General features: G+C 41.5%; 2 protein-coding genes across 9 annotated transcripts in view; both read left to right on the plus strand.

Annotated features, from left to right (window-relative positions):
- MICU1 (Mitochondrial calcium uptake 1) overlaps positions 1–5,777 on the plus strand; it is a 51,161-nt gene extending 45,384 nt beyond the window's left edge. For all 3 annotated transcript variants that reach the window (XM_065434456.1, XM_065434457.1, XM_065434458.1), the window contains 2 exons: positions 3,733–3,822; positions 4,185–5,777. In XM_065434456.1, the coding sequence (XP_065290528.1) occupies positions 3,733–3,822; positions 4,185–4,339 (245 nt within the window). In that variant the 3' untranslated portion in view covers positions 4,340–5,777. The remainder of the gene's footprint in view (positions 1–3,732; positions 3,823–4,184) is intronic.
- Positions 5,778–12,911: 7,134 nt separating this feature from the next.
- LOC135903954 (histone acetyltransferase KAT6B-like) overlaps positions 12,912–27,109 on the plus strand; it is a 144,105-nt gene continuing 129,907 nt past the window's right edge. The window contains exons 1-2 of one of the 6 annotated variants that reach the window (XM_065434459.2): positions 12,912–13,239; positions 18,150–18,454. In XM_065434459.2, coding sequence (XP_065290531.1) covers positions 18,266–18,454 — 189 coding nt within the window. In that variant the 5' untranslated portion in view covers positions 12,912–13,239; positions 18,150–18,265. The other 5 variants (XM_065434464.2, XM_065434460.1, XM_065434461.1 and 2 more) reach the window with 5 other exon arrangements.

Below are 27,109 nucleotides of genomic sequence, written 5' to 3' on the forward strand. Positions count from 1 at the left end.
CTCTGCGCCACGCCACCCTCCGAAACACGAACGGACCATGCCAACTGCGCTGCTCACACATTGCTCGCTCGCTCCTCATTCAGCGCAGTTCTGCAATTAAATTGGCAATTAATTGCTGCAGTTCGGCAATTAAAAAAAAATTCTGTATGGGTTAAAAAAAATAGCACCCTGCATATTGGCCATGTCTAGTTTAGTCCAAATGTCAAATTTACCAGTTTGATTGTGTCGCACAAAATTGACATTTACAGTTCTAGTACTATGTACATATTCCATTCCAGCTCCATTCCAGAAACTCAGGCTCCCATTCAATCTGTCCGACTGGTGTCATCATCCCATTCCTATTCCCTCCTGGTGTTTAAAAATGTGGTATGATCCGAAATCAATTCAACACTGAAGTTGCCATTCAGCAACTCTTCTCCACAGTATGCTCACTTTGTATTTTCAGCACACGCCCCACCCCATCTCTTCAGAAGCAAAGCATGTCATGCAGAAAAGAACATAGCATACCTCTAGTGCCATCTATAGAGAGGTTGTGTTAGCACACAATATGCTTGCAAGTTAAATTTCTGACCACTGCTGGAGCAAATGTCTCAGTGCTGTGTTGCTTTGTCTTGGCAGGGCAGCCATGGTGAACTAGTGTGGCAGGTCTGTCTGCACTTTGACATACAAGGAGATTTATGAACTTTTGATGAATTCTGAATCAAAAGAAACTGAAAACAGGGCATCAGTTTCTGTGTAGCATGAAATGTCTGCTGAACCAACAAACACAAAAAAAGTCGCTGGGGCTGAGGATAAAACTGGCCATGGTTAGTGTGGAAGGTCCACCCACCCAGACTATGACAGACAAAGGAATTTATTAAACTGTTCACAAATACTGAAATGGAAGAAAGTGATTATGAAAAACCAGCTTATATGTAGCATAAACAACACATTAAAAAAAACACGCATAGGGGCTGAGAAGTGCTTCGGGGGAAAAAAAGTATGCAGATCCTACATACTGTGGGAATCAACATCATGTGAAGCATTTTGCAGGTAGCTGGCTACCCAGTACCGTTTGCTGTTCGACGAATTACCAGAGGAATCAAGCAGTTATGTGTTTGATGTGAGGCTGTGTGTGACAATAGAAGCAAGACAATGGCGAGAGCATCACGACAGTTCTTTTTCTACTCATGGGAAGAAACATACAACCTGTTCTGTTATGACTTGGGTCGATCCCAAACATGGCATAACGTCGCACAGTGTCTTCGTAGTGTTATGAGCTACAAGGAAAGGACTAAGGAGCATGGGCCGAACCCAAAGGTGCTGCAGTGTAACACAGCATCTCAAATCGTTAACTGCCATGAAGCAAGAATTGGAGAAACTGGCTCATTCCCGTTCGTGACGCAAGGGAAAAACAGTGGAAATTGTCTCTGGTCTAATGGAAAGCTGCATGCATGTGTGTGCTCTAGCTTGTGCTATGTCATGTGATGCACACACCAGTTGTCTCTAAGAGCTAGTTGGCATTAGCACGAAAGGTGAAAGCATCGGATTGTGGCCTAATAGAGCATCAGGAGGCTGCTGTGCTCAGAGTCAGAGGGTTGATCCTACCATTGAACACTTGAATTTTCTTTTTATTGAAATGAGGCAGCACAGGAACCTACCTACTGTAAAGTGTCTGGAATGAGCCAAATAATGCTTGCATTAAAATGTGCCAATGCATTGACTGTTGTAAAGAGTATGCTTAACTGGTACTTAGAGCTTTACTTAATGCACTAAAATGTTGAGGTGGGTATTCATGCCATCTCATGTACATGAACCAAGGAACCCATTAGTTTTTCATGTGTTGATTGCAACCAGCATGTAATGTAATAAGCAGAAATGTTATCTTTAAGCATTTGTAAATGAGTACCAACCCTCTGCCAGATCAAGGAGTTGTTCAGGTGTTATAATCTTTAATATTATGACGTCCCCAACTATCTACCTCTTCCTTTATCATGTTCTAAAATACACAGCTGTCTTGGTTTTGGTGTTTTTCAATTTTAACGGAAAACCCCAAACCCTGCCTATTAGGCATGTTGTTTCTAATTTGCTTGTGATAATACTTTCAAAGTTAGGCTGTTACAGAGGCATTTCGTTGGGGTGATTCAGTGGCACAGTCTCAATGCACAACACTGCAGACTTTCTTTAAAGCACAACTTTGAAGACTTGGGAGGAGATGCACCTAAGAGATCAATTTTCATTAGTAATAAAGCTAACTGGATGAAATTTATACAAAGTATAGAATTTAATATACTATTTTCGAATGTGTTTTTAGTTTCTTAGTATGTTATCTGCTTATTTTTTCCGTGCCCCCCAGAAAGTACGTAAATATGGTTTCTTATGCAAGGTTGGGGCTTCATACTAGGCCTAGGAGTGTGTTATAAAATTGCCTATTTTGCTCCTTATGGACAATTTATTGCAAGTAAACTAGCATTCTGTTGGTTCTTTAAAAGTTGTTCCTCTCGACTACATTTATCGAGAATATTGATCACACCCGTCGTGGTTGCTCAGTGGCTATAGTGTTGGGCTGCTGAGCACGAGGTCGCGAGATCGAATGGGGGCGAATTGCAAAAACACCCATGTACTTAGATTCAGGTGCATGTTAAGGAACCCCAGGTGGTCGAAATTTCCAGAATCCTCCACTACGGCGTGCCTCATAATCAGAAAGTGGTTTTGGCACGTAAAACCCCATAATTTAAATATTGATGATTGGTTTGGTATTTGCTGTATATTACAATAAAACCTAGATACTTACATTCTGCAAAGTCTTGTGGATGTGCATCGTATGTCTGGTTCAGATTGAGTCACATTAAGTGGTCTAAGAATTTTTGTGCACAAGCAATGAAAACAACCGAAGATTGAAAAAAGAAAATTATGAAGTTGAAAGTTCCTACACATTCTTATTGCTATTGCAGATGATCAGTTTACATGAGATTTGCCGAGAAGGGGACTAGTTATTCCAGAAGTAAATTAGAACTGAAATTCTCCTTCTGCACAGGTGATACCTTCAGAACCCCTATCCGCTTCCTCGAAGTCTTTGTGGCTCTTGTTCAACCACAGGATGGCTATAGAAGTTACTATATCTCCACAACAGTGCATGAAGCAAATCTTGCTTTTGGGCACAGCAAACAAACCTCACTGTTCAGAGATGCGGACACATTTTGGATTCTGCTTTAAACACAACAAGACAACAGCTTTTCATCTGTCAGCCTCTAATATGCAAAAAGCATGGCCTTCGGCTGAGAATTCGTGAAAATTGGAGAATGAGCTGTTGTCAACTCAGCCAGGGCTAGTGCTTGCTTGTACTTTCACGAGGAAAACTCGGCATCTAGGTAAAACTCGTGGTTGTGATCCTCATTGGTCGAGTGTGAATGGAAAAATGAAGCTGCTATAGCTATTATGCCTCAATTAGAATAATTTTTCCGTCTTTCAGTTGGAGAAACTCCTTGATTTTTTTTTTCCAAATGAGAATGGATAGATTGAATTATAATATTGCAACCAATATCTGAAAAATGATTTTTAAAAAGAAAAACAATTTTTCTACTCGCATCTCTCCTTTAGATGCCTGTGCCATGTTATAGCTACTAATGCCATGTTATAGCTACTAATGGGTCATGTAAAGAAGTCCAGAAGTTTAGATGCATACTGTTTCTTTTTTGGTGTTTATGTGCTGAATAAAAATGAGTACTGCTTTTTGCGCTTACTTTCTTCAAGCTACCTTGAAACATGTGGCGAGAACTGTTGCTCATGTGGACCTCAGAGACTACGTCATTGATGTCATCTTTACTCTGTTTGATGAAAACTGTAAGTACATCATGTTGCCTTATGTACTATCATAGCCACATTAGCTATAAAAGTTTTCATTGCCCGAAGTTCTACGTTTCAGTGAACAATAGATTATTTGCATAATGAGCGTGTTGTTCTAGATAATGGTTACCATCTGCAACAGTATTGAGGCTTTTAGAATGCTAATTATATAATGGTACTGAGGTGTAATGTCAAGTATAACGGGTCAGTAAAACAAATCTGGTGACTTTTTAAAGGCATCTATCCAGAGTCTGATAAAATGAACACGATTTAGCAAGAGAATACATGTACATGTATTCTCTTACTAAATCGATGCACAGTGTGTAAGTTATCTTCAAATAATCTTGCTTGCTTTGCAGTGGACGGTCAGCTAAGCAACAAAGAATTTGTCTCAGTGATGAAAGAACGCCTTCACCGTGGTCTTGAAAAGCCAAAGGATACAGGATTCGTAAAACTCATCAACTCTGCATGGAAGTGTGCAAAGTTGAAAAAGCCAGTGCTTCTTGACATATAATAGAGGCTCGGTTTTGTGTGTGGCTTTATATGATTCATTGTTTTTAGCTTGTGACAGTTGCCTACAGCATTACCAAATAATCTTTATTGAATATGAATGCATGCTCCTTTTTGAGTGTTTCCTGTTGTGAAATCATTTGTTTGCGAGAGTTCTGGTGTGAAATATTTTTTCCTGATCAAGTGATTTGCGAGTCAAAATTCTGAAAATAACTTCAGATTGGTTTTAAGTATGCTATGTGCAAGAATTATGTAGGTCATTGGAATGTTGTTCTGAGATGGTTAGACAAAAAAAAAGCTGTTTCTTGTTAGTATAGAAAGTAAAGGGAAACTACATCGAACAGTCCAATTAAGCAGTGCCCTAATACAGTCGACTCCCGTTAATTCGATTTTTTGCTACCGCAAGATTTTGTCGAATTATCAAACAGTGGCAAAATGAACCAATTCAAATCTTTTAGTTGCTTTGAGTGGTCTGCAATATCGTTTCGCTTCTTGCTCTTGAATTGCAACTCAACTAGCGTGCAGTAAAGAGCACTTACACATTTAAATGCTGCCTCAGCATCAGACAAAAAGAAAAATTCCACATTGTTGAGCCCAGCCTCAACATCAACTGCACTCAGTGGCTCCAGTAGGGCACTGTCGGCAACATTGTCAGTGTCGCTCTCAATCACTACAGTCTGTGCGGGCTGTCATGTAGTTGACAATGTTGTCGTCCTTCAGTGGCGCTGTGTAATTGCCACACGATGCCATGCTGAATAGACAAAGCAGACTGCTGAATATGGGAACATGACACGTCACGAAACAAGTAGGAATGGATGTAGGAGCACCAGACACTACTAGATAAAATTAAAACAGCTTCCCGCCAACGGAAACAGTAGCACCATCTGCTAAATTTCTGGTGTTTTCAAGCTTTTAGTTCTGCTGCGTGCATGAGGAAGTGTCAGTGGGGGTTGAATTAACTGAAGCAGCATGCTATCCTGTTCAAACTAAATGGGTTTTTCACCCATAGTACTGCATGGTTTCTGGCGAGGACTTGCCAGTGCACAGGGATTAAGCGAAAAGTCAAATTAACCGAATGTCGAATTAACGGGAGTCTACTATAATCATTTTCAAGCAGAAAACAAGAGGGATATTTTAGAGCAAGGGGCAGTCCTTCGAGCTGCAACACCAACTTGATATTGACCCCTCTCTTTCGTTACCATATTCAGGGCACTCCTAGGGGCCCCAAATACCTGAAGTGTGCAGAATAGCTGTCCCTAGAGCACAGTGCTCTTGCATTCAGCACACAAAAGCAGTCAGCATTCTCCACCTTGCCCTCCAGCCACTACTGGCACTTCTTTGGCAAGTTATAAACATGTTGGTCAAGGACTGGTCGGTGACCAACCAACTGGAGGTGAATGCTGGACAATGATGTGATAATAAAGTTTCTTTCTTGCCTCAGATCAATGAGTCAACTTTTTATAGTTAATATCTCACATTTACAAATGCCATCAGTGCTTGCATGACATGCATATGGTCAATGACAATCTTAAATCTGACTTTATAGTTGCATTATCTCGCTTTATGAAGCGGAAGCTCTCTGGTCTGACGTCAAGTACTCCTACAATTGAAGGAGAGTCGTGGCATGGACAGCTTGGTGAAATTAGTGCGGTTATGTGATTGGTGTCATGTACATTTATGTGAACATGCACACACTGTGTGCACTGCTGTCTGCGCACTTTGTGGGTGGATGGTAAAACAAATCCTGCCTGGCTGTCAGTCAAACATTACTTCACCAGTAGTGCTTAGAAGTGAATTGGAGACCGTATAAGGAACGACTGGGGTTCAGGAACCTCGTAGGAGTTTCATTTTATGCCTATCTTTGACTTCACAAGAGAGATATAAAGGTCTACTGGAGGAGATTGTTGTGAAGCTGTTGCTCACTGAAATCTGCAAAATCGTGTTTCACAAGGTATGGCCTGTGAAATAATTATGCCAGTATTATATTTTGAAAACCATGACTTCGAATATTTGCCATGTTACATGCTTGAATGTTGCTGTTTTTTAAAAGAAATGCTGGTGTTATATTTTTTACTCATTTTTTGCATTAAATGAAACTCGGAACCCTAGAAAAAATATTGGCAAACCTCAGAGTGCCCTAAAATATTTAATTTAATAGTCCTATTACTTTTTTTTTTTTACAATGGTGTATCTGCATATGACATCTTCCAGTGCACTACATCTGCAGGCTTGGAGTGGCGTCTGACACCGACAAAAAATGCCAAGAGCAAATGGGGCTATACTAATCCAGGTACAACCAAATTAGGAAGGCCCACTAAGCTTGAGCAAAGACACTACCTCAACAGAACAGGAATTAGCCTCCCTGGTGCAGTATTCGGCCACAACCTCCCCAATGATATCTACAATTAACTCATGGCCCTCAGTCCTCGGCAGCTGCAGAGCACCTGTCCAAGGCGGCGTTCAGACCTGTAACGCAGCAGAGGGTGCTAAGGATCTCTGGGTCTGGACAGGCCGCCAAAGGAAACTGACCCTGTCAACCTTTAATTGCCAAACTCTGTCGAGTGAGGCTAGCTTAGCAGTACTGTTCGAGGAACTATCAGACATTGTTTGGGATATCATCGGCCTTAGTGAGGTTAGAAGAACTGGTGAGGCTTATACGTTGTTGAATAAAAGCCATGTCCTCTGCTTTAGAGGTCTGCCAGATAAGAAGCAATACAGAGTAGGATTCTTAATCCATAAGGACATAGCAAGCAACATTGACGAATTCCACAGCATTAATGAAAGGGTAGCCGTAGTCGTAATCAAACTTAATAAGTATAGAATAAAGGTAGTACAAGCCTACTCTCCAACATCCAGCCACGACGATGAGGAAGTAGATCAGTTTTATGAAGATGTTGAATTACCAATGAGAAAAGTGCAAACTCGATATACAATAGTAATGGGTGACTTCAAAGCAAAAGTGGGGAAAAAGCAGGCGGATGAACAGGCAATTGGCAACTACGGCGTCGATTCTAGAAACGCTAGAGGAGAGGTGCTGGTAGAATTCGCAGAAAGGAATAAGCTGAGAATAATGAACACCTTTTTCAGGAAGCGTAGCAACAGAAAGTGGACCTGGAAAAGCCCTAATGGTGAAACAAGGAATGAAATTGATTTCATACTGTGTGCCGATCCCAGCATAGTGAAGGATGTAGACGTGATAGGTAGGGTAAAGTGCAGTGATCATAGGATAGTGAGGGCTAGTATTCACCTCAATTTGAAGAGAGAAAGAGTAAAATTGGTCAAGAAGAAACAGGTCAACTTAGAGGCAGTAAGGGTAAAAGCAGACAAATTTAGGCTGGTACTTGCAAACAAATATGCAGCCTTAGAACAGAGACATGAAGATGACATAGAGGTAATGAAAGAAACCGTAACTAGGCTGGCTTCACAGGCAGCAATTGAAGAGGGAAGCAAGGCACCAAGGCAACCAGTAGGCAAGCTCTTCCAATTAGTGAAGGACCTAATAAAGAAATGACAAAGAATGAAAGTGTCCAACTCGAGAGATAAGATAGAATTCGCGGAACTGCCAAAACTGATCAACAAGGCAAAAATAAGTGATATTCGAAATTATAATGTGAGAAAGACTGAGGAAGCCGTAAAAAATGGTAGCAGCCTGAAATCAGTGAGAAGGAAACTTGGCATAGGGCAAACCAAGATGTATACACTGAAAGATAAGCAGGGTAATATCATCAGCAATCTCGAAGGTATAATAATTGTGAAGCGGGAGAATTGTATGCTGACCTGTACAGTACCCAGAAAACTCGGGAGAGCTCCATTTGGAACGGTAATGAACAGGATACAGAAACTCCTCTTATAACTAGAGATGAGGTCAGAAGGGCCTTGCAAGACATGAGACGGGGAAAAGCGGCAGGAGAAGATGGAATAATAGTCCATTTCATCAAACATGGAGGAGACATAATGCTTGAAAAACTGGCGGCTCTCTATACGAAATGTCTATCAACTGCAAGGGTCCCAGAAAACTAGAACGATGCAAACATTATACTAATCCACAAAAAGGGAGGCATTAAAGAATTGAAAAATTATAGACACATTATCTTACTCCCAGTATTATATAAAATATTCACCAAGGTAATCTCCAACAGAATAAGGGCAATACTGGACTTGAGTCACCGAAGGGAACAGGCAGGCTTCAGGAAGTGATACACTAAAATGGATCACATCCATGTCATTAATCAGGTTATCGAGAAATCCGCAGAGTACAATAAGCCTCTCTATATGGATTTCATAGATTACGAAAAAGCATTTGATTCAGTAGAGACATCAGCAGTCATAGTGGCATTGCATAATCAAGAAGTACAGACCACTTATGTAAATACCTTGGAAAATATCTACAGAGATTCCATAGCCACCTTAATTCTACACAAGAAAAGTAGGAAGATACCTATAATGAAAGGAGTCAGACAAGGAGACACAATCTCTCCAATGCTATTCAGTGTGTGCTTGGAAGAAATATTCAAGCTATTAAACGGAAGGTTTAGGAGTAGGGATCGACGGCGAATACCTCGGCAGCCTTCAGTTTGCCGGTGACATTGTTCTATTCAGCAACACTGTAGACCAGTTACAACAAATGATTAAAGACCTTAACAGAGAGAGTGTAAGAGTGGGATTGAAGATTAATATGCAGAAGACAAACATAATGACGAACAACTGGGCAAGGGAACAAGAATTCAGGATCGCCATTCAGCCTCTAGAGTCTGTGAAGGAGTATGTTTACCAAGGTCAACTAATCACAGGGAACCCTGACCATGAGAAGGAAATTAACATAAGAATTAAAATGGGTTGGATCGCATACGGCAGACATTGCCAGCTTCTGACTGGAAGCTTACCATTATCATTGAAAAGGAAGGTATACGATCGGTGCATTTTACCAGTGCTGACATAAAGGGCAGAGCCTTGGAGACTGACAAAGAAACTTGTGAACAAATTGAGTACTGCGCAAAGAGCGATGGAACGAAGAATGCTAGGCATAACTTCAAGTGACGGAAAGAGAGCGGTTTGGATCAGAGCGCAAACAGGTACAGATCATATTCTAATAGACATTAAGAGGAAAAAATGGTGCTTGGCAGGTCATGTAATGCGCAGATTATATAACCGTTGCACCATTAGGGTGACAGAATGGGTACCAAGAGAAGGGGAGCGCAGTAGAGGACGACAGAAAATTAGGTGGTGCGACGAAATCAGGAAGTTTGCGGGAGCTAGTTAGAATCGGGTGACGCAGGACACGGGTAATTGGAGATCACGGGAAGAGGCCTTCGTCCTGCAGTGGACATAAAATAGGCTGATGACGATTGTGATGACTCCCTAATTTCATTAGCACCTGTGTGACATATACACATAGAAAAATCAAACAAACATCAGACAAATGCAAAACTCTCTGTGCTTAAAATTTTTTTTCATGATGAGACTGCTGAGATATTTTGCCATCAGGAGCTTGCACTTTTTCAATAGTTATTGGGAAAAAAGTGTTGCTTTTAGTCATTTGTTTTAAGCAATGCTTCAATAAATTTGTACTCGGCTGAGCGCACACTTCTGGGGAATTACTTTCATGTATACAGGCCGAACACAAGCACTTCCACTTGTGGTAAATTTAACACAGGCCCTGTGAGAGAGTTGTGCTGCATGAGCACAGCATAAATGATTACAAAAAATGGGCTGGGTAAACTAAATGAACAGTCTTTTTGTAACCCACATTAGCTAGGTTGTTGCCATGTGCAGCCATCATTGAACCAGTCTATACAGCATTAATCTGTTTCACAGTATGCTGTAGAGCGAAGAATGACATCCTAGTCTATAACCACTAGGCTTAATAGACAGTGCTTGTGCTTTAGGACTGACACACAATTTATATAATATTAAGTGCCATGCTTTGAATCTGGCAGGTGCTATGGGACATTAATTTTGGGCTGCAGTGCATCATCATCATCATCATCAGCTTATTTTATGTCCACTACAGGACGAAGGCCTCTCCCTGCAATCTCCAATTACCCCTGTCCTGTGCCAACCGATTCCAACTAGCGCCCACGAATTTCCTAATTTAATCGCTCCACCTTGTCTTCTGCCATCCTCGACTGCATTTCCCTTCTCTTGGTAACCATTCTGTCACCCTAATGGTTAAACGGTTATCTAATCTGCGCATTACATGACCTACCCAGCACCATTTCTTTCTCCTAATGTTAATTAGAATATAGTCTATACCCATTTGCTCTCTGATATTTACGTAAGTGGTTTGTACTCCTTGATTACGTATGCCTCTATGACTGCTGGTATCTCTACTGAATCCTGAATGCCTTTTCATAACCTATGAAAGCCATATAGAGAAGCTAATTGTGCTCTGCAAATTCCTCGATTACCTGATTGATGACATGGATGTGATCCATTGTAGGATGGGACATGGATGTGATCCCTTCCTGAAACCTGCCTGTTGCCTTGGTTAAATAAAGTTCAGTGTTGCCCTTATTCTATTGGAGATCATCTTAGTGAATATTTTATATAATACTGGGAGTAAGCTAATGGGCCTATAATTTTTCAATTACTTATTGTCTCCTTCTTTGTGGATTAGTATAATGTTTGCATTCTTCCAGTTTTCTGGCACCCTTCCAGTCGATGACACTTTGTATAGAGAGCTGCCAGTTTTCCAAGCATTATGTCTCCTCCATCTTTGAAAAAATCGACTGTTATTCCATCTTCTCCTGCCGCTCTTTCTTGTCTTGCAAGGCCCTTCTGACCTCACCACTGGTTATAGGAGGAGTTTCTGTATCCTGTTAATTACTGTTTCGCACGGAATTATCCCGAGTCCTCGGGTACTGTACAGGTCAGTATAGAATTCTTCCGCTGCTTTTACTATACCTTCGAGATTGCTGATCATATTACCCTGCTTATCTTTCAGTGCATACATCTTGGTTTGTCCTATGCCAACGTTCATTCTCAATGATTTCAGGCTGCGTCCATTTTTTACAGCTTCTTCAGTCTTTCTCACGTTATAATTTCAAGTATCACTTATTTTAGCCTAGTTGATCGGTTTTGACAGTCCACGAATTCTATCTTGTCTCTTGAGTTGGACACTTCCATTTTTTGTCATTTCTTTATTAGGTCCTTTGTTAATTGGGAGAGCTTGCCTACTGGTTGCCTTGGTGCCTTGCCTCCCACTTCAATTGCTGCCTGTGAAGCCAGCCTAGTTACGGTTTCATTCCTTACCTCTATGTCATCTTCATATTGTTGTAAGGTTGAATATTTGTTTGCGAGTACCAGCCTGAATTACAGCGAAGCTGTATACCTGTATACCATACAAGGAAATTTTCGTGTCGTTGCAATAAAAAACTTCCCATACATGGGCTAATCCCGGAGATAGTGCAATACCAGCCTGACGTGCGGCAGAGGTGAAGCAGGCGTTAAGCACTCCCCGTATGTGGGCCTATCCCGGAGATAGTGCAATGCCGGGCCGACCCGAGGTGGAGGTAAGGTTAGTTTTAAAGTGAAAGATCTTTGCATTTTGGTGTGATCAATGGAGAGAAGCATTTAGCTTTCTGTCAAGTTGAATATTTATCTTGAAATTTCACCAATTTCTCATAAACCACTGGCTCCACTTAATCAACCAAATTTTCCTCACATATATTGCAGCTGACATGCATCTCTCATATATTGAAGTGGTGAGTGTTGGGTATGTCAATGATGAGAATTGCTGTAGTGTGTTTATGTACGAGTATGCTTCTCGAAAGGAGTTTCAAGTATATCTGTGTCACATCAAGGTTAGGGCTCACCTAGGCTTTTTTTTTTCCCCCCTTCCTTCGGTTTTCACGTTGGTCCCAAGTCTAATTCAGAAGCTAATTGGGTCCAATTGTGTTAAAAAACTAATTGGACCTGTTGGATTTTTCCAATGGGTGTCCCAAAGCACAACTGGAAATTTCCAACTGATTTGAGCAAACTTAAAGAAGGGAATTGCGCTAAAAAAGACACGGACGAGTAAGGACATGGACGGGCGCCTGTCCATGTCCTTACTCGTCCGTGTCTTTTTTAGCGCAATTCCCTTCTTTAGGTATGTACGACCGACTCGCTCAACAACGTGCTCTCCTGGTTTGAGCAATTTTTTTTACTGGTCTCCTTTCTCTTGTTGTGTTCGCACTACATCTTTCGACTACGCTTTGCTGGCGCAACTTAACGCGAAGTGTTCGCAGCAGTGGACGTTAGAAATACGACAAACATCGGAAGATACCAAAAGTCTAGCCGCTGATGTATCCAAAGTAGTCCAAATTGCGTACATCACAAATGCTCCTGTAAATGCGCGACTTTCTCGCGTATTTAACTACAAATTGCAACATCGTTGCTATTTTACGTTATTTACTTTTAGAGTCGCCAAAATATACACTAGTAGTGCACAAAATATTGGTAACGAAGCAGCTAGGAACTCAACTGCAAATACAAGTGACGTGTTTGAATCTATGTAAAGAAATGCGGCGAACATACGATACCACCTGTGATGCCGCACCAGACGTATGCATTTTTGTCCTGCAAGCACTGCCAGCCGTGGCGCTAAGATATTCTTAACGCTTACGAAATGGTCATCGGGCATTACATCTTATCATACAGCTCCGTGCTTCTGAAAAGCGAAACCCGCGAAACCACCAGTGGCAGTAAAGAAAAACTATCAAAACACCGGCTTCGACGGCCGCGCGAGAAAATGTCTACGGTGGCGCTAACTTTTCCCCTGGTGCCGGGAAAGGAACATCAATGGCCTCGTTTTGATTTCTGATCAGCCATATTTACATTGGCTGTGTTTTTACTCGAATTACGTTTGATTTACGCGTGGGTCTCCTCTGTTATACTTCTGCGTAGATTCAGGAATCGTCAGAGGTAAGTACACCGTTGTTGGTTTTGCATGCGTTGTGAGGAACGCCCTAAAAATAACTGGCAAACACGGGCGACACGGTCCGGTCCGCTGCGCTCGCGGGTCGATGTTCGCGGGTTTTATGTCACTATTTGTTCCCATGAAGGCACTTGATGTGAAGATTTGCACTACAGCTCAGTCGCATTTTCCAGGTGAGCCTGTGGAAAATATTTTATGTAACTTAAGCCGTGTCGCCATCGTCTAACATTTAACCACTCCACATGACTGTTACCACTGTCTCTTCTTTGTCCGCCATTTTCTTGTTTAAGCCGCTATGATCGGCGTGAAATCGTGGGATTCGGCTAGTTAGTAAAGAGAAGTAGTCTTTGTGAACTCATAAACATGCGCCTAGGTCCGTTTCCTTATCTGTCACTGACAGCAATGTGGATGGCACGATTCTGAGGCCGGGCTTGATTCGAAAGAAAATGGTTGGCGCTTTCTCTGCCGTTACTCAAATTAAGCCTATTCGTTGCTGCGCTGTTTTTCAGCTTTTCGCTGCGACCAGCGCGAGAACGACAGGGAAAAAAAATATAAGTGAGAGGGGAAGCGATGTTTCGTGTCATTGAAATTATGTGTCGCTGTGGGTTGCCTGTCGTCCATCTTCGGTAGGTAGTGTGTACTGAAATGTGTGGCCCGAGTGACTAGGTTTCGAGACGTCGGGGGAGAAAAAGGACGCGTTCATTCTCTTGCGTTTGGCGTGCAGGTTCGTTGGAATACCAATAGAGCCGTGGCTGTCTTTTGGGCGGCAGGTGGTAGTGGTTGTAGCGGCGCGGATTAGTGACCGGCGGGTAGCGTGTCCCTGTCATTCGCGGGTATGCAAGCGTACGGAATCCGCAATGGCATCTGGCGTTTCGCGGTGTAGCTTGCCGACGGCTAAGCGCGACTTCTCGGGAGACCTTCGCGCTCGCTTCCGTGCGGATGGATCGATTTGTTGCTGGCGGTTTCGAAATGTATCAGTTTGAAACACGTCTCTACGAGCGCTTTTGTCTACGCTAAACGGCTGACCCCACTGCGTTCCGCTCGCTCGTCGCTCCAAGGCACCGGTATTGCGGCGGTCTTTTTCCTTCATAGAAGTAGTTATATAAAGGCAATGTCGGCATGAGAATATGTGTTGGTAAATGTCTGAAACTTCTATTTGTTCCAAAAGGATTCCTTGCCGATAATGCTATCAATCTCACTTTGCCGGGTGTGGCTTTACTTTTGAAGTCTGCAAGATTACCGACAATTCGGTTGTTTCATGTCATCACCCTTTCTTGCCGACGTCTTCACTGCGCAATTTCCCTCTATCATGACAAACCACGCATCACATTTCCCTCCCGCGAGGCTTCTGCGCAGTTCTGTCATCTTAGACTCGATTCCTGCGTATTTATTTATGGGGGGCTGGTCTATTCTTTTTTGTGCATTATTTTGGAGAGCTCCATCATGTGAGGCAACTGCACAATCGCGGGAGCCTTAACTGCCCTGTTGTCTTCGAAATCAACGCGATGCGTTAACTCGTGTTGCTAACTGCTGCTTGTTTTTCCATATGCCACTGCGAAAAATGCGGATAGAGTGTACAGTACAGCTTCTTGCAGTGTTTTTACGAGATTTCTTCGTACACAAACTTTTGACGGCCTGGTGTTGCAGTGGAAAAATCGGCAACCTTTGCTCCTGGATTTTCGCGCACTTAATGCATAATGTACTTTGCACACTTAATGTGACTAAAGCCCTATGGGTAATGTATTCCTGTGACGATTTGCAGTACGTGGTTGATTGAAAATGCGACGTGAGCAAATCTACAGTTAGTGATCATTCGTAAAACTTGGCGATGAGCATTATTGCTTAAAGCATACCATGCTGCTTTTTTTTTGTGTGTGTGTGTGTGTGGTGCTGTGTTCACGCTTACAAGCGAAGCAGCAGTTCCGCAACTACTTCCTTGTTGATTGTGTTGTGAGACAGTCCTGCAAAACGACGGTGCCAGGTGCTTGTATCGTTCGTAGCGTCAGCGTGTCTCAAGAATTTGCATTGTGCTCATAAACTGCTGCTAAAATCATCGTTTCTTACTCTCCTTAAAGTCGGTCAAAATATTCCTTTCTTGGGTTGACATTTTGTCTTCAACTTAGTTACATGGTTTATCTGTGATTGCTTTCTCCATCTTGGAAATGGTTCTAGGGTTTCTGTCGCTTTTAAAGAGTACTGACCTGATATTTTCGACTGTTAAATTTCGTGCTTTAAATGAACGTCCCATACCTCTAAACTCTAAAAATACTGACGCACCTTAATTCATTTTTTATAATAGCTTTTCTACAATCAGTTTCGGTTTTGTTTCCCGGGAGGCGATTGTCGTGGCGTCATGACTCAGGTGGTGGTCACGTGGGAGCAAGACATCGCGATGTTTTGACACTCGCTCGGTCGTCTGCTGTGCCGCTACATGGGGCCTCACAACAAGTAGCAGCATAGGAGACGACCGAGCGAGCCGGAATGAGCGCGAAAGCGTTGTGATGTCCTGCTCACATGTGGCCACCGACCTCCTGCGTCATGTCGTCACAACAATCGCCTCCCACTAAACTGAAACTGGTTGTAGAACATCTATTGCGTTAAATAAATTAGGGTGCTATAAGGCTCGCCAGTATTTTTATAGAGTTTATAGCTCTGGGAAATTCACTTAACACAAAAAAAAAAGTTGAATAGAAAATATTATGCCAATACTTGAAGTTATCTTAAACTCAGTTAACATCGCTTTAAATTGGTGCATGTTGGTGAAACTGTTTTCGAGTGCACAAGATGCATTTGTACTCATGGCATGTGTACTTAAAATACAAATTGTGCAAAGTGGGGATGCATGGCTTGGGCACACAGTGGTAGTAGTCCCAAGCTGCAGCATACCATTGCTAGGCCTTTGATTGAAGACAGTCATGTGTTATATGGACACAGATTTCTATGGTTGTGAATTGGACTGGTTGGTACATTTTGAAAACCAGCTTCTGCAGTGCACTGATGTGGAACATACTAAGGTGGCAAAGACATAAGCCTTGTATGGATATGTCCCCTTCCTGTGACCTGTTTTATCATGCTGTTTGTTTTCCCGGACAAGATCTTTGCTGCACTTCCCTTGATATACTAAAAGCTGCAGGTACTGCCAATAGTGTGTGGATGTTGGGAACTTTAATGGTTGGTTAGTATTATTATTGCCTCTGATATGCACTGCAGCACTGGTGCAACTATAAAAGAAGTAATTTATCTTCTATTGTCAGGGCTTCTTCAGTCACTCTCACAACTTAAAATTTTGGTTCTCATAACGTACAGGGCTGCCGTTCACCTTGTAATGGGAGGATCTCTAGAGTTTTGTTGTCAGCAGTGGTATACACTGGTTCATGAATGGAAGTAGTTTTCTCTACATTTATTGCCTTAATTATATTGACAATGTATTTTTCTTGTTGAAATTTGTTTAACTTTTGTAACAGAAAACATGACATGCTGATTACGACAGTTATCTTTTTTATGAACAACTGAATAAAGAAACATTGCTGCATATGAGAGATGCTATGAAAGCACCACCATTAATTACAATTTCTCTTATAAGACATGGCCAAAAGGCATGCTATGCACATCAGGTTTGTGACAACTGTGTGTGTTAAATTCTAAAACGTGCTTTAGGTTTACAGCCATCGTATATTTTACCTTTAAGAGAACCGCGACTTCGTCTGACATCCTGTCTGAAGTCTCGGTTCTTTTCCTCTCTAAAGATACACATATATGTTTTGTCTTGATGAAAGATGCCTGAAGGCTGCTTTAATTCAAGGAATTCTGCCTTAATAGAAGCAGCAAACCTTAAAAAGTCGAGCTGCATTATTTAATAAAAAAGCAGTTGCAACATGCTCTTTGTGGCATAGAAGTATGGTGGAAATACTTGTGCTCTTTTTTTCTGCTATACGATTCATAAGTATGTTTTTCAGGAAACTTTGGAAAATGTTTATGAAATATTAAACTTTCCTTGCCTTTTACCAGAACATGTGCCGGTATGTTTTGTCAAAATGTGAAGTAATTATGAACTCATGTGCACATGTTAAACAATAGGGGTGGCTTGCCTACACTTGCTTTGCTCGCCTACACTAAAGCTGACTGCACCACTGTGACATTTTTATATCGCATTTTGCTGCTTGCTTGCTGTAAATTAATCAAGACAAGCTGCTTATGCTGAGGTTTTCACATTCGCTGTAATCTTACTTTGCTGAATGAGATTGCTTCAAGACTGAACAAGTCACCCATTAGTGATCGATTGTATTTCTTACCTCCACCTTGAAAACACTTTTGTGTACTGTTTTTCTGCACCAGTGCACTTATGGGGAACAAAAAGGGTGAGAAACCAGAAACAGTTTGTAATGATGTCAGCTTGATTATAGTACACAAACCTGTTGAAAATTGTGGTCGTAAAGGTGGGCCAATATCTAAGGGAACACCCCTGTACTAAGTTGGCAACTCCAGCAGATGTTTAAACCAGAGTTTTACTATATTTATTAGCAAGGCTTTACTGTAACTTTACTGGCTCGTTTCACAGCTTGCTCTAGACAGAGGCAACAACATGCCTTGCAGAATGAGTTGCGTACAAAGGAATCAGTTCTGTGGAACACTGCGGTTTTCTTTCTTTTATTTGTTTTATTTTTTGCGGCATTTTCTTTAACATATAGCATCAAAGAAAGGGACAAAACTTGCTAAGGTTGTATATACATAATCTCAGCATCTGGCTGTCTGTGTTTGTGTTATTTCGTGTTATACCTGCATAAAATTCACCAGCTAGTTCTGTATTGAGCTGTTTTTCTTGATTGTTGTGCTCAATGTCTCTCTCTGTTAAATATGTTGTAGGCTTTGATACATGCCTGTGTTTGGGTATCTGCAGTGTTGAGCCCCTTGTTGGGGGCATGGAGTTTGGCTAGGGCTGCGGTGGCAGAGGGACGTGTCTCGCCGGGCCTGGCACTTTTGGGCCATGTGGTACACGCCAGCTGAGTGGCGGCCATGAGGGAGCAGCAGGACGAGGCCGGCCTGTCCCTGGGCCAGGCCCGGCGGCTCATTGAGGTCATCCGCAAAATAAAGAGCCAGAAGCAGCGGCCCTCACTTGAGCGCATCGGCCATGCCTTGGGCCATCGTGCAGATCTGGTGGAGCGTCAGCTGGAGCTGGCAGTTGCCAAGGGCTTTGTCCTCAAGGTGTGTTGCCCTTTACTCTGATTAGAAAGGTCCTTTACAGCCCAACATTATTAATAAAGACTGCATGCAAAAGGAGGAAATACGAGTACAATGGTGGACTTGTCACTGCTGCACGTTGCAGTGCTGACTTGTACACTTTGTACCCGCATCCTCGTTTCAAGCACCGTGCTTACTGTGTCAATGAATGTGTCAATGAATTTGTCGGTACTCAAACTTGAGCACTGTTGCTCGCTTTCACTGCACCTAGTTTCTGAATGGCGTTTTCATTGTCAGATTTTGCAGATCTATTCTCGCAAATGATTGCGATAAGGCATGTAGTTCTTTTATATTTGTCAACATATGACCTTTACAGGCATCTGTTAATGATATGCTATTGCCCTGCTTTATACCTGTGTCACACACGCACATTTTGACTCCCTTAAGGTAATGGAGCGTGAGACTTCCTAAAGGAGTTGACCTCAAGAAAGTTGCGCTTGTCACACGTGAACTAGCAAGTTTTTAGAAAAAGCCGCCAGGGGGGAATTAGGTACTGTTTTGTTTACATATGTGCACAAAAATTTCACATCTGATTATGCCTATAGCTAATAACCTAATGGTCCTTCAGTAAAGAAAGGTTTTATAAGAACTTTATTCAAGAAATTCACTATCACTATTAAAAAAAAGTAAAGTGCATTAGATAAACATAAGCAATGCTGGCAACCTTGTGCGCACCCATGTTTTGAATATGGCAGGGCGTGGCTACTGATTTCTTTTCCTTTTTTTCTTTTTTCGGGTGCTCTGACCGCAACATTGTGCCTGACAGTTTCACAAGTGTTCCTTGCTATGGACCCTGCCCAGCTTCTGCATTGTTCATGTTGCATGTGATGGGGCACGATCGCAAGATGCGATCAGTAAATCTTGCAATGAAAAAGAGAAATCCAATGCCTATGTCAATCAAGAGGCTCTGGGTGAAGAATATAGAGCTGCAGTAGACATAAATGTGATCAAGCGGCACATAAACAAACAAAAGCCTTAACAAAAACAAAAATTAGTTTTTTTGTTGTATCTTAAGCACAGCCCTTAAGCTGTCAAAGGAGATCACTGAACAAGCTCCCTTCAACAAAATAAAGCTTCATTAAACTCTTGGCAGAAGGGTGACTGTGTGACACTAAGAGCATGTCACTCAAGATAAAGACGGGAGTTAAAAGAAGCTCACGGGCGGCCATGTGACAGGGGTATTATTCTCTCTTTCTGACTCTCTTGTAGTGTGACTCAATGGAGCGCAACATTATATATACCCACAGGGGTCACCAAAGGGCCATGGCATCTTACTCGCTGCTTGCATCACATATACACATGCTGTGTTCGTTTTGATAACAAGGCTCCCATCTTAGCGCCGTAAATTTTTTAAACACAGTAAGTGGTTCTGCAGTCCAGTTGCAAAGATAAATCTTTGGTAACCCACTACATACGTGTGTGCCCAGTGCTATAGAGCGAGAATACCGCCAATTACTCTTGATGTAGTAGGCATAGAAAAAGGCATGTCAGAGTATAGTTGTTAATGCTGCCTCAACGCACCCAGTACGTGAAAAACCATAGTCTACATGGTTTTTGTGAGTTGGCAATTTATGGTAGTCCTGAGATTATACAAACTGTCCTAACTGAGCAAGAGGCATAATTTATAGCATGGCCGCATGGTTTTAGCAATTGGCAGAATAACTGACTTTTTCCCCAATTCCAGCCTTTACAATGCATGGTCCTCATTAGTGCAGTAAGTTCATGCTTGTGGTGTCTGGCACGACCTTTCTCACGAATGCAATTGTTGTGGGGCTTTCATGGGCTCTGATATATTACTTTTTGTCACATGCTTTCACCTTATAAGCCAATTGCTTCAGTTGAAGTTTGAAGGTGAAATGTGTAATTTATAATGATGACGTCTAATAGAAAGGCTGTGAGTCTTGCATTAAAAAGCGATGCAAGAATGGAGTGCAGTAGCACAAAATATTACATACTGCACTTGGTATAGTGATTCAAGCAGCTGAGCACCACTTCATACAGTGACCATCATACAGAAATTATACTGTTGGTCAAAAGTATACGGGCTATGTTGCCTGTGACCCCCATGCTGACTACAGGCTGTTTAAGGCAGTTCATGTATCATGGCTTAAATTATTATTCCCTAGTGAATGAACTATTGTACTTGCCATGCAGAGTTCCAGAAGTGTCAATGATGCCATGTGAATCGCACCACATAGCTGAATGACATATATGGTTAAGGTACAAATTAGCTTGTATATTTTTAACAAAGGCTGTACATGATTCACGATGTGCGATGTAAACATGACAATGTTATCCAAAATGATTGAACTGTGCCTGCCAGACAGGTATTGCAACTGTGTCCTTTTCTTAATTATCAGCTTTTCCACAAGGCAGCTTGTCAGCATGACAACGCAACTTAATTTCGAAACCAACAGATAGGTAGCATGTTTACGGATGTAGAACATGTCGAGTGGTCCCTGTGACATGTGAAAGTTAGTGCTGGCCTGTGAAGCTTGCACCTTTATTTAAGCAGCGGCTGGTGCCACAATTAGTTTCACAATAGTGCAGCATGAAGAAGCAAACTCAATGATAAGAAAAATGGTGCATAGTACTTTAGTCATTGGTGGTATTTCTGTGGGTGAGTGGTGTTCTAGTCTTTACTGTAATAAGACGGAAAAAAATCGGGGTCAGTTATGTAATATAAGTAGCTGCCAAGTTACTGAATGCCATTAAGGGGTGGTTTAAGGGGCCCTGAACCACTTTTTATTGAAGTGGAGAAATACATTTGAAGTTAAAATAGGGTTTGCTGAAAAAGTACTTAAATGTGTTCCGCAGAAGCAGAGTTATTGGCAATCAAATACACCCTTCATGGTGCTTCCGGTCCTTCTTCAATGCCTTGCACTGCTATGGCTACAGCGGATCAGGACATGCCCACAAAGCCATGCCTACTGAACGTCACTGTATCTGGCGTGCAGTTCAAATTTTGTTTTTGGTGTTCACGTAGACGCCACTACTTATGATTTTGGCATCTATGACTCGCCAAACATAAGCGAAACACGGTTGTCCTCGGCAAGCTGCAGTGCGCTTAGCCAGCAGACTTGTCGTGGTAACCCGCAGCAGCTGCGGTATCTACGCTACATAGAAGACTGTAGCTACTTGCAACTCTTGTGCTTATGTGCAGCATTTGATTCGTGCACGACAGGGCTAGAGTGCATGCTTGCACTCATATGCTCATCTGGCCAAGCTACGTGATGCGGACTGGCTTTGTCCTGCACCAGCTTGACCGACGAATAGCAGCCACACCCAACTTGCACATTTTGCAAGTCTGCCAAGGTGTCTAACCAAGAGTGGCTAGGAGTGAGTGTGCGTGCGCTAGCAAGCATGCATGTGGTCTGACCTTAAGTTTCGTGCAGCTCAAAGCTAATTCAGTGCACAAAACTAGTTGAAATTAGCGAGACCGGATGACTACGATACTGATAAGCAGGATGACCAAATTTTAATTCCTACGCGGGTGGTTGCAGTCGCAGTCGAGCGTGAGCAGATGATAGTCGGCTTCTTCTGGAAGTGCGTAGTTATAAAAATTCAAAAGCAGATTTTTGCTTACTTCAGCCTGTTTATTGAACTTCGTCAATAAATATAGACAGTAACAATACGAAGAAGTGCACTGATCCAAACACCCTTCTTGATTGATGTCAGCTGTTGGCCAATAGCAGCCGCACATGGGAATCTGCTATATTACAAAATAGTGTCCAGGAAGAGTGAAAAGCAGGCTTCTGTTGAAAAGAGCGCATTTGAAAGAAAGGTGACTTCACGCTCCGTTTGTGAGCTTCACATGCCACACACCACTGCAAAACTTGGCTGAGATGTTCACTGAAGCATATGCTCACCGCAGACTGATCTTTCACCAAACCCGAGGGGTGATTCAGGACCACATCAGATTTTTCCAAGATGCAGCTAGTTTTGATTTTTCACATACCTCTGCATTTTCCCCTAGCCTCTTTTCTTTTTCTTCTTTCAAGGCATTCAAGTACTGAAAAAAAAAAAACCTTTACAGAAAAAATAAATAAAAATAAATGCAAAAGGATTTTGTGTTTAAAAAAGAAGAAAAGTTATTTGCCTTTTTTTTTTACCCAATGAGCTTTCCAAGTTCCGTATGCCTAATGTATTTGCAAGGTTAAATTGCTCTGTGATGTCCGGAAGTGCGCATTACAGCTTTGATAATTTGCTCCATAAGAAACCAAAATTACCTTTCATTTCATTGCATGATGTACTTCTCAGAAATTGCTTATCCAGTTAAATTTCATAGTGTAAATATGGAAATGTCTTGCGCTCTGTTGGACATGACAGCTCTTTGTTGAATGAAGGCTACCAAGATGCTTTCCAGTGATAGTAGTGTCCACATGAAATGCAAGGACCATTTTTAAAGTCGCTGAACTGTTTTTATGATAACCATATATAGCAGCAATGTCTGATCATTTCTCTGCATGCTACTTTGGTGTTTTTACGTGTACGTCATGTGTAACTGCTATTTTATATTTCTAACTCTGTGAATTGACAAAATTTTGTCAAATTTTGCAATACAAAAAGTGAGATTCTTAAGAAATTTTACTGTATACTGTACAAGAATCAATCGTAAATATAGTAAATTTAATGCCAAACTAATGCAGTTTTTTTTTTTTCCTGTGATTGGGAAGGATGTAGGACTAAAGTGGTAGCACTCACCACAAACTAAATTTATGCTTAGTAGGTAATTCAGTAAGGGCTTCATGCAGTTCAGCTCAATTAAGATTGTGTCACAAATTCACATTTACAACTATCTTAGTTTGGAGCCTAGGCTTTTGGGTGTCTGGAATGGAGTACGTCTGGCCAAAGTTATGAATTCCATTCTGGATTTTCCTGACTGCATATGCTGTCACTTAATCAGCAGTTATTGAAATTCACTCAAAAGCTCTGTTATGGCACTGACACAGATTGCCAAGTTTTCACCCTAAAGAAAGTACTTCTTTTTTCTTTCTTGTTTTTTTTTTCATAATTAATCTGTAGTAAGAATTAAAGACCTCATCATTTGTGCTGGCTATAGCATGGTCATGTGCTTATGCTTAAGTGCAAATTAAAGAACCCAGGTAATCATAAGTAAGAGCTTCTTTACAGTGTCTCTCATAGCCGAGGTGTTTCTTTTGAATCAGCTGCCAAAAGTAATATTTACCTTCGTCAGCCAGTTAGTCAATAAAATTTCATCCTCCCTTTGGATGCTATAAGCTCTGGCATTGGTCTGAATAAGATAATGCATGTCTTATTGCATGCTGGAGGTGCATGTATGATGCATACTGTTTATTGTTGCCGCAAGCTTTGTTATCCACATGTCATTGTGACTATAACTAATGTAAATTTGCAAGATTACAATGAAGCTAGATAAAACTAAAAGTATTTAAAAAGTTGTGCATCAAACTCGCATTCAGCAGGGCCCTTTACATTATGTGCTCCCAAATAAGTTGCCTAAGCTTTGGGTCACTTTCCTTTTCTCAAACACAGCTGTGGTATGACCTGTGAAAAACTGTGTGATGCGGATTTGGTTTGATGAGCATTTGCACTGGAGTTTTGAACATACAGTAGTGCAGTCTGATAGTGATGAATTTGGGTGGGTAGTGCAAACTTCAGCTTGGTGCAGAGTTCTGCTGTCAGTGGAAAGTAGAACCAGTTTCATGACTTTGTTTGTGGCTCCAGCGTTGTTCTTGCATTTATCTGACTGTTATGTTTTAGCACAGTACTCTGTTGGCGAATCGCGCTGTTCTTTTTGTCCTCTTTTTTTCCCCATGGGTTTTATACGTTGCGCCACAGTACGTCGGATTATCCGAGTGTTAGATGGCTGAAAAAGATATCCACATTCGGTGGATCTTGCCTGCAGTGTATTGAACCAGAACTGAACCAAAAATTTAAAACCAATTGTTTTTTTGTGAACCACAATGTTACAATCTTTTTTATTCTGGGATGAAACTAAAGAAAGCGTAACAATTTTAAATTCAGGTTGGCCACCTTCTCTGGAGCTTTTTTATCCATTCATTGCCTGCACTTGTGGCTCAGCCATGCTGCCTCATTTGTAAATGCACACGAGCTTGCTGTCATTTTAGAAGTGGCGGCACCAGTGGGAAAAGTAGAGCAATGTGAAAGGTGAAAGGGAAAACCCATGACATATACAATGCTTGTATGTGTCTAGAGTTTTCCCTGTCGTCCATTTCTTTCCCGCTGTTTTACCATTCCTTATGTCAAACCAACTAGGCCAAGCTTGTATACTGAGCACCATTAGTGTGGTTTTCAGTGTGTCGTGTCAGGAGGCAGGCATGTTAGTACTAATAAACTATTCAGTGTTTGCCATTCGTGGCCATCAAATCTGGTGGTGAGAGACTTATTGGGTATGAGGGCCACCACTGGGAGCACTGGTGCTGCAGTTGTTCTTGCTTCGAATGTGGGATTATGTGACATCCCTTTGCTGCAAGGGGTGCGCACGGTGATATTTCGTGATTTAGGTAGTTTATATTATTTTGAATGTTCAAAAATGTTTCCCCTTGTCACGGGATAGTACTGACTTGTATTAGAATGAGAGAAAACTTGCTCTGGGGGGCAATAAATGTTTTCTAATACGTTCATCGCGGTACACCACCAGCCAAGGCTGGGATTTGTTCTTGTTCTGGCCAGATGGCTTGTTTAGAATGCAGCAACAAGACATGGTCTATGCAAGAGTAAAGTGATCAGAGATTTTTTTCAACAACCTTAATCGGTTAGAGATCACTTCTCGGAATTTAGTTATCTCAGGAAGTTAACCGTTTTTCAAAGGTTGTGAGCGTTCAAGATTTGTCTGGGTTACAGTTGTTGGTAATGTTTGCCATGGGGGGCGGGGGAGCATTTGACTCATTTGTTTGTTTGTTTTTTTTCATCAGCAGTGTAAATAAAGATGGCCTTGGCTGCTTATTACGTTAAGTTTCTGAACAAAACAAAAATATGACCTCTCCACCCCCCTCTCACTTTAGAGCTTTGGGCTTTTTTTTTTCTTTTGTTCTCTTCAAGCCTTTTCTACAACAAAAACAGAAACTTACAAGATATTGTCTGCATTGTCATGCCCCCCATTGTTAAACACAGCATCGTCATGCACCAATATGCATGCAAATCAGACATGATTATGTGTCATGTTGCACTTCTTATGCAGGCTAATAAAAGTGTGTGCTGAACCTGAAGGCTCTGCATTGTATGGCAACAGAACTTAAACTGCTACAGAAATTTGTCAACTAACAATATATCTGGTAGGTTAAGGCAACTCCGGCGATTTTTCAATGTCCACTGATGTTAATAAAATTTTGAATATATGTTCTCTTTTGCATACTGATTATCTGTGTCAAACTATATGGCTGCAAGTCGTCTAGTTTTCCTGAAAGTGAATTAAAAAAAATTGGTTGCGTTCCCGACTTGCGACTTCCTACTAGCCACCCTGCATTTGCGAAGTCTGAGACTACACCCCACTGTAGCTGAAATTGTCACTTAGATCGCCACAATCTAGTTTGGAAACTCTGTAAAAGCTTCCTGTGTCGTCAGGAGACATCATCAGCTTCGCTTCTTTGCTGTTAGAACCACGCATACTGCTTTTTTAGCACGCATTCTGCGTGTTTACATTATGGTAGTGTAGGATCTGACATCATTGACTCATCGTGACGTCACACAAAGCAGCTACCTGTTTCGGTTTTGGTATCACATTTATTCGTTATTTAAAATTATTGATGAAATTCTAAGCAAATTGAACTACCCTACAGGTGACAGGACAATCAGTGCCATTTGAAAGTGACAGTATCTCAATCTGGTTTAAAAAAATAAAAAAAAAACCAATGCCGGAGTTGCCTTTTAAGTGTTCGAGGATGATACTTGCAGCATCGTTACACAGATAACTAAGCCACATTTCCTATATATAGATGGCCAAAGATGATGATCTGACTGATCTGAACAATGCAATACAGGTATGTGTGGATGTTAAATTCTGAACATCTACGACAAGATCCCATCACAGTGTTCAAACCAACTAAAAGCTGTCAATTTACAAGATATGACTGGCTGCATTAACCGCTTGTACCTCGCTTCACGTATTCCTGAGCTTCACACGTTGTTTCTTCATAGATGTATATGCACTCTTTAAAATTTCCCCCAAGAATTTAACAACTGTGGGGCTTCTGTAGAAACTACCATACTTTCTATTTTTGCGATATGTCAAGCAAAATCTGATGCACATCGGCATAGAGAAACACTGTATATTCTTACACAGCATATAAAACCTTGAAATCATAGCAAGGAACAAGCGCTCTGAGTAAAACTCCTACGATGGACTGAAATCTTGTGGCAGTATGACGAAAAACGAAGCGCACAATGGCACCGAAGCAAATCTAACTTTACATGTCATATTTGCACTGATGGCAAGCGGTGCCACGATACGGTCCTCACATCCAATAATAGCTGAAATGAAGTGCTTTCCAGCTGGGTGCTTGCTTTTCATCACACTGCTATATCAACTGAACTAGGTGCAATAGAAGTGACATAATGCTTTTGAATTGTTTTTGCACAATGTGACTGTTTTGACTATTTGCTGCACGAAAAAGCATC

Source organism: Dermacentor albipictus, chromosome 1 (genome assembly GCF_038994185.2).
Source record: "Dermacentor albipictus isolate Rhodes 1998 colony chromosome 1, USDA_Dalb.pri_finalv2, whole genome shotgun sequence".
Taxonomy (NCBI): domain Eukaryota; kingdom Metazoa; phylum Arthropoda; class Arachnida; order Ixodida; family Ixodidae; genus Dermacentor; species Dermacentor albipictus.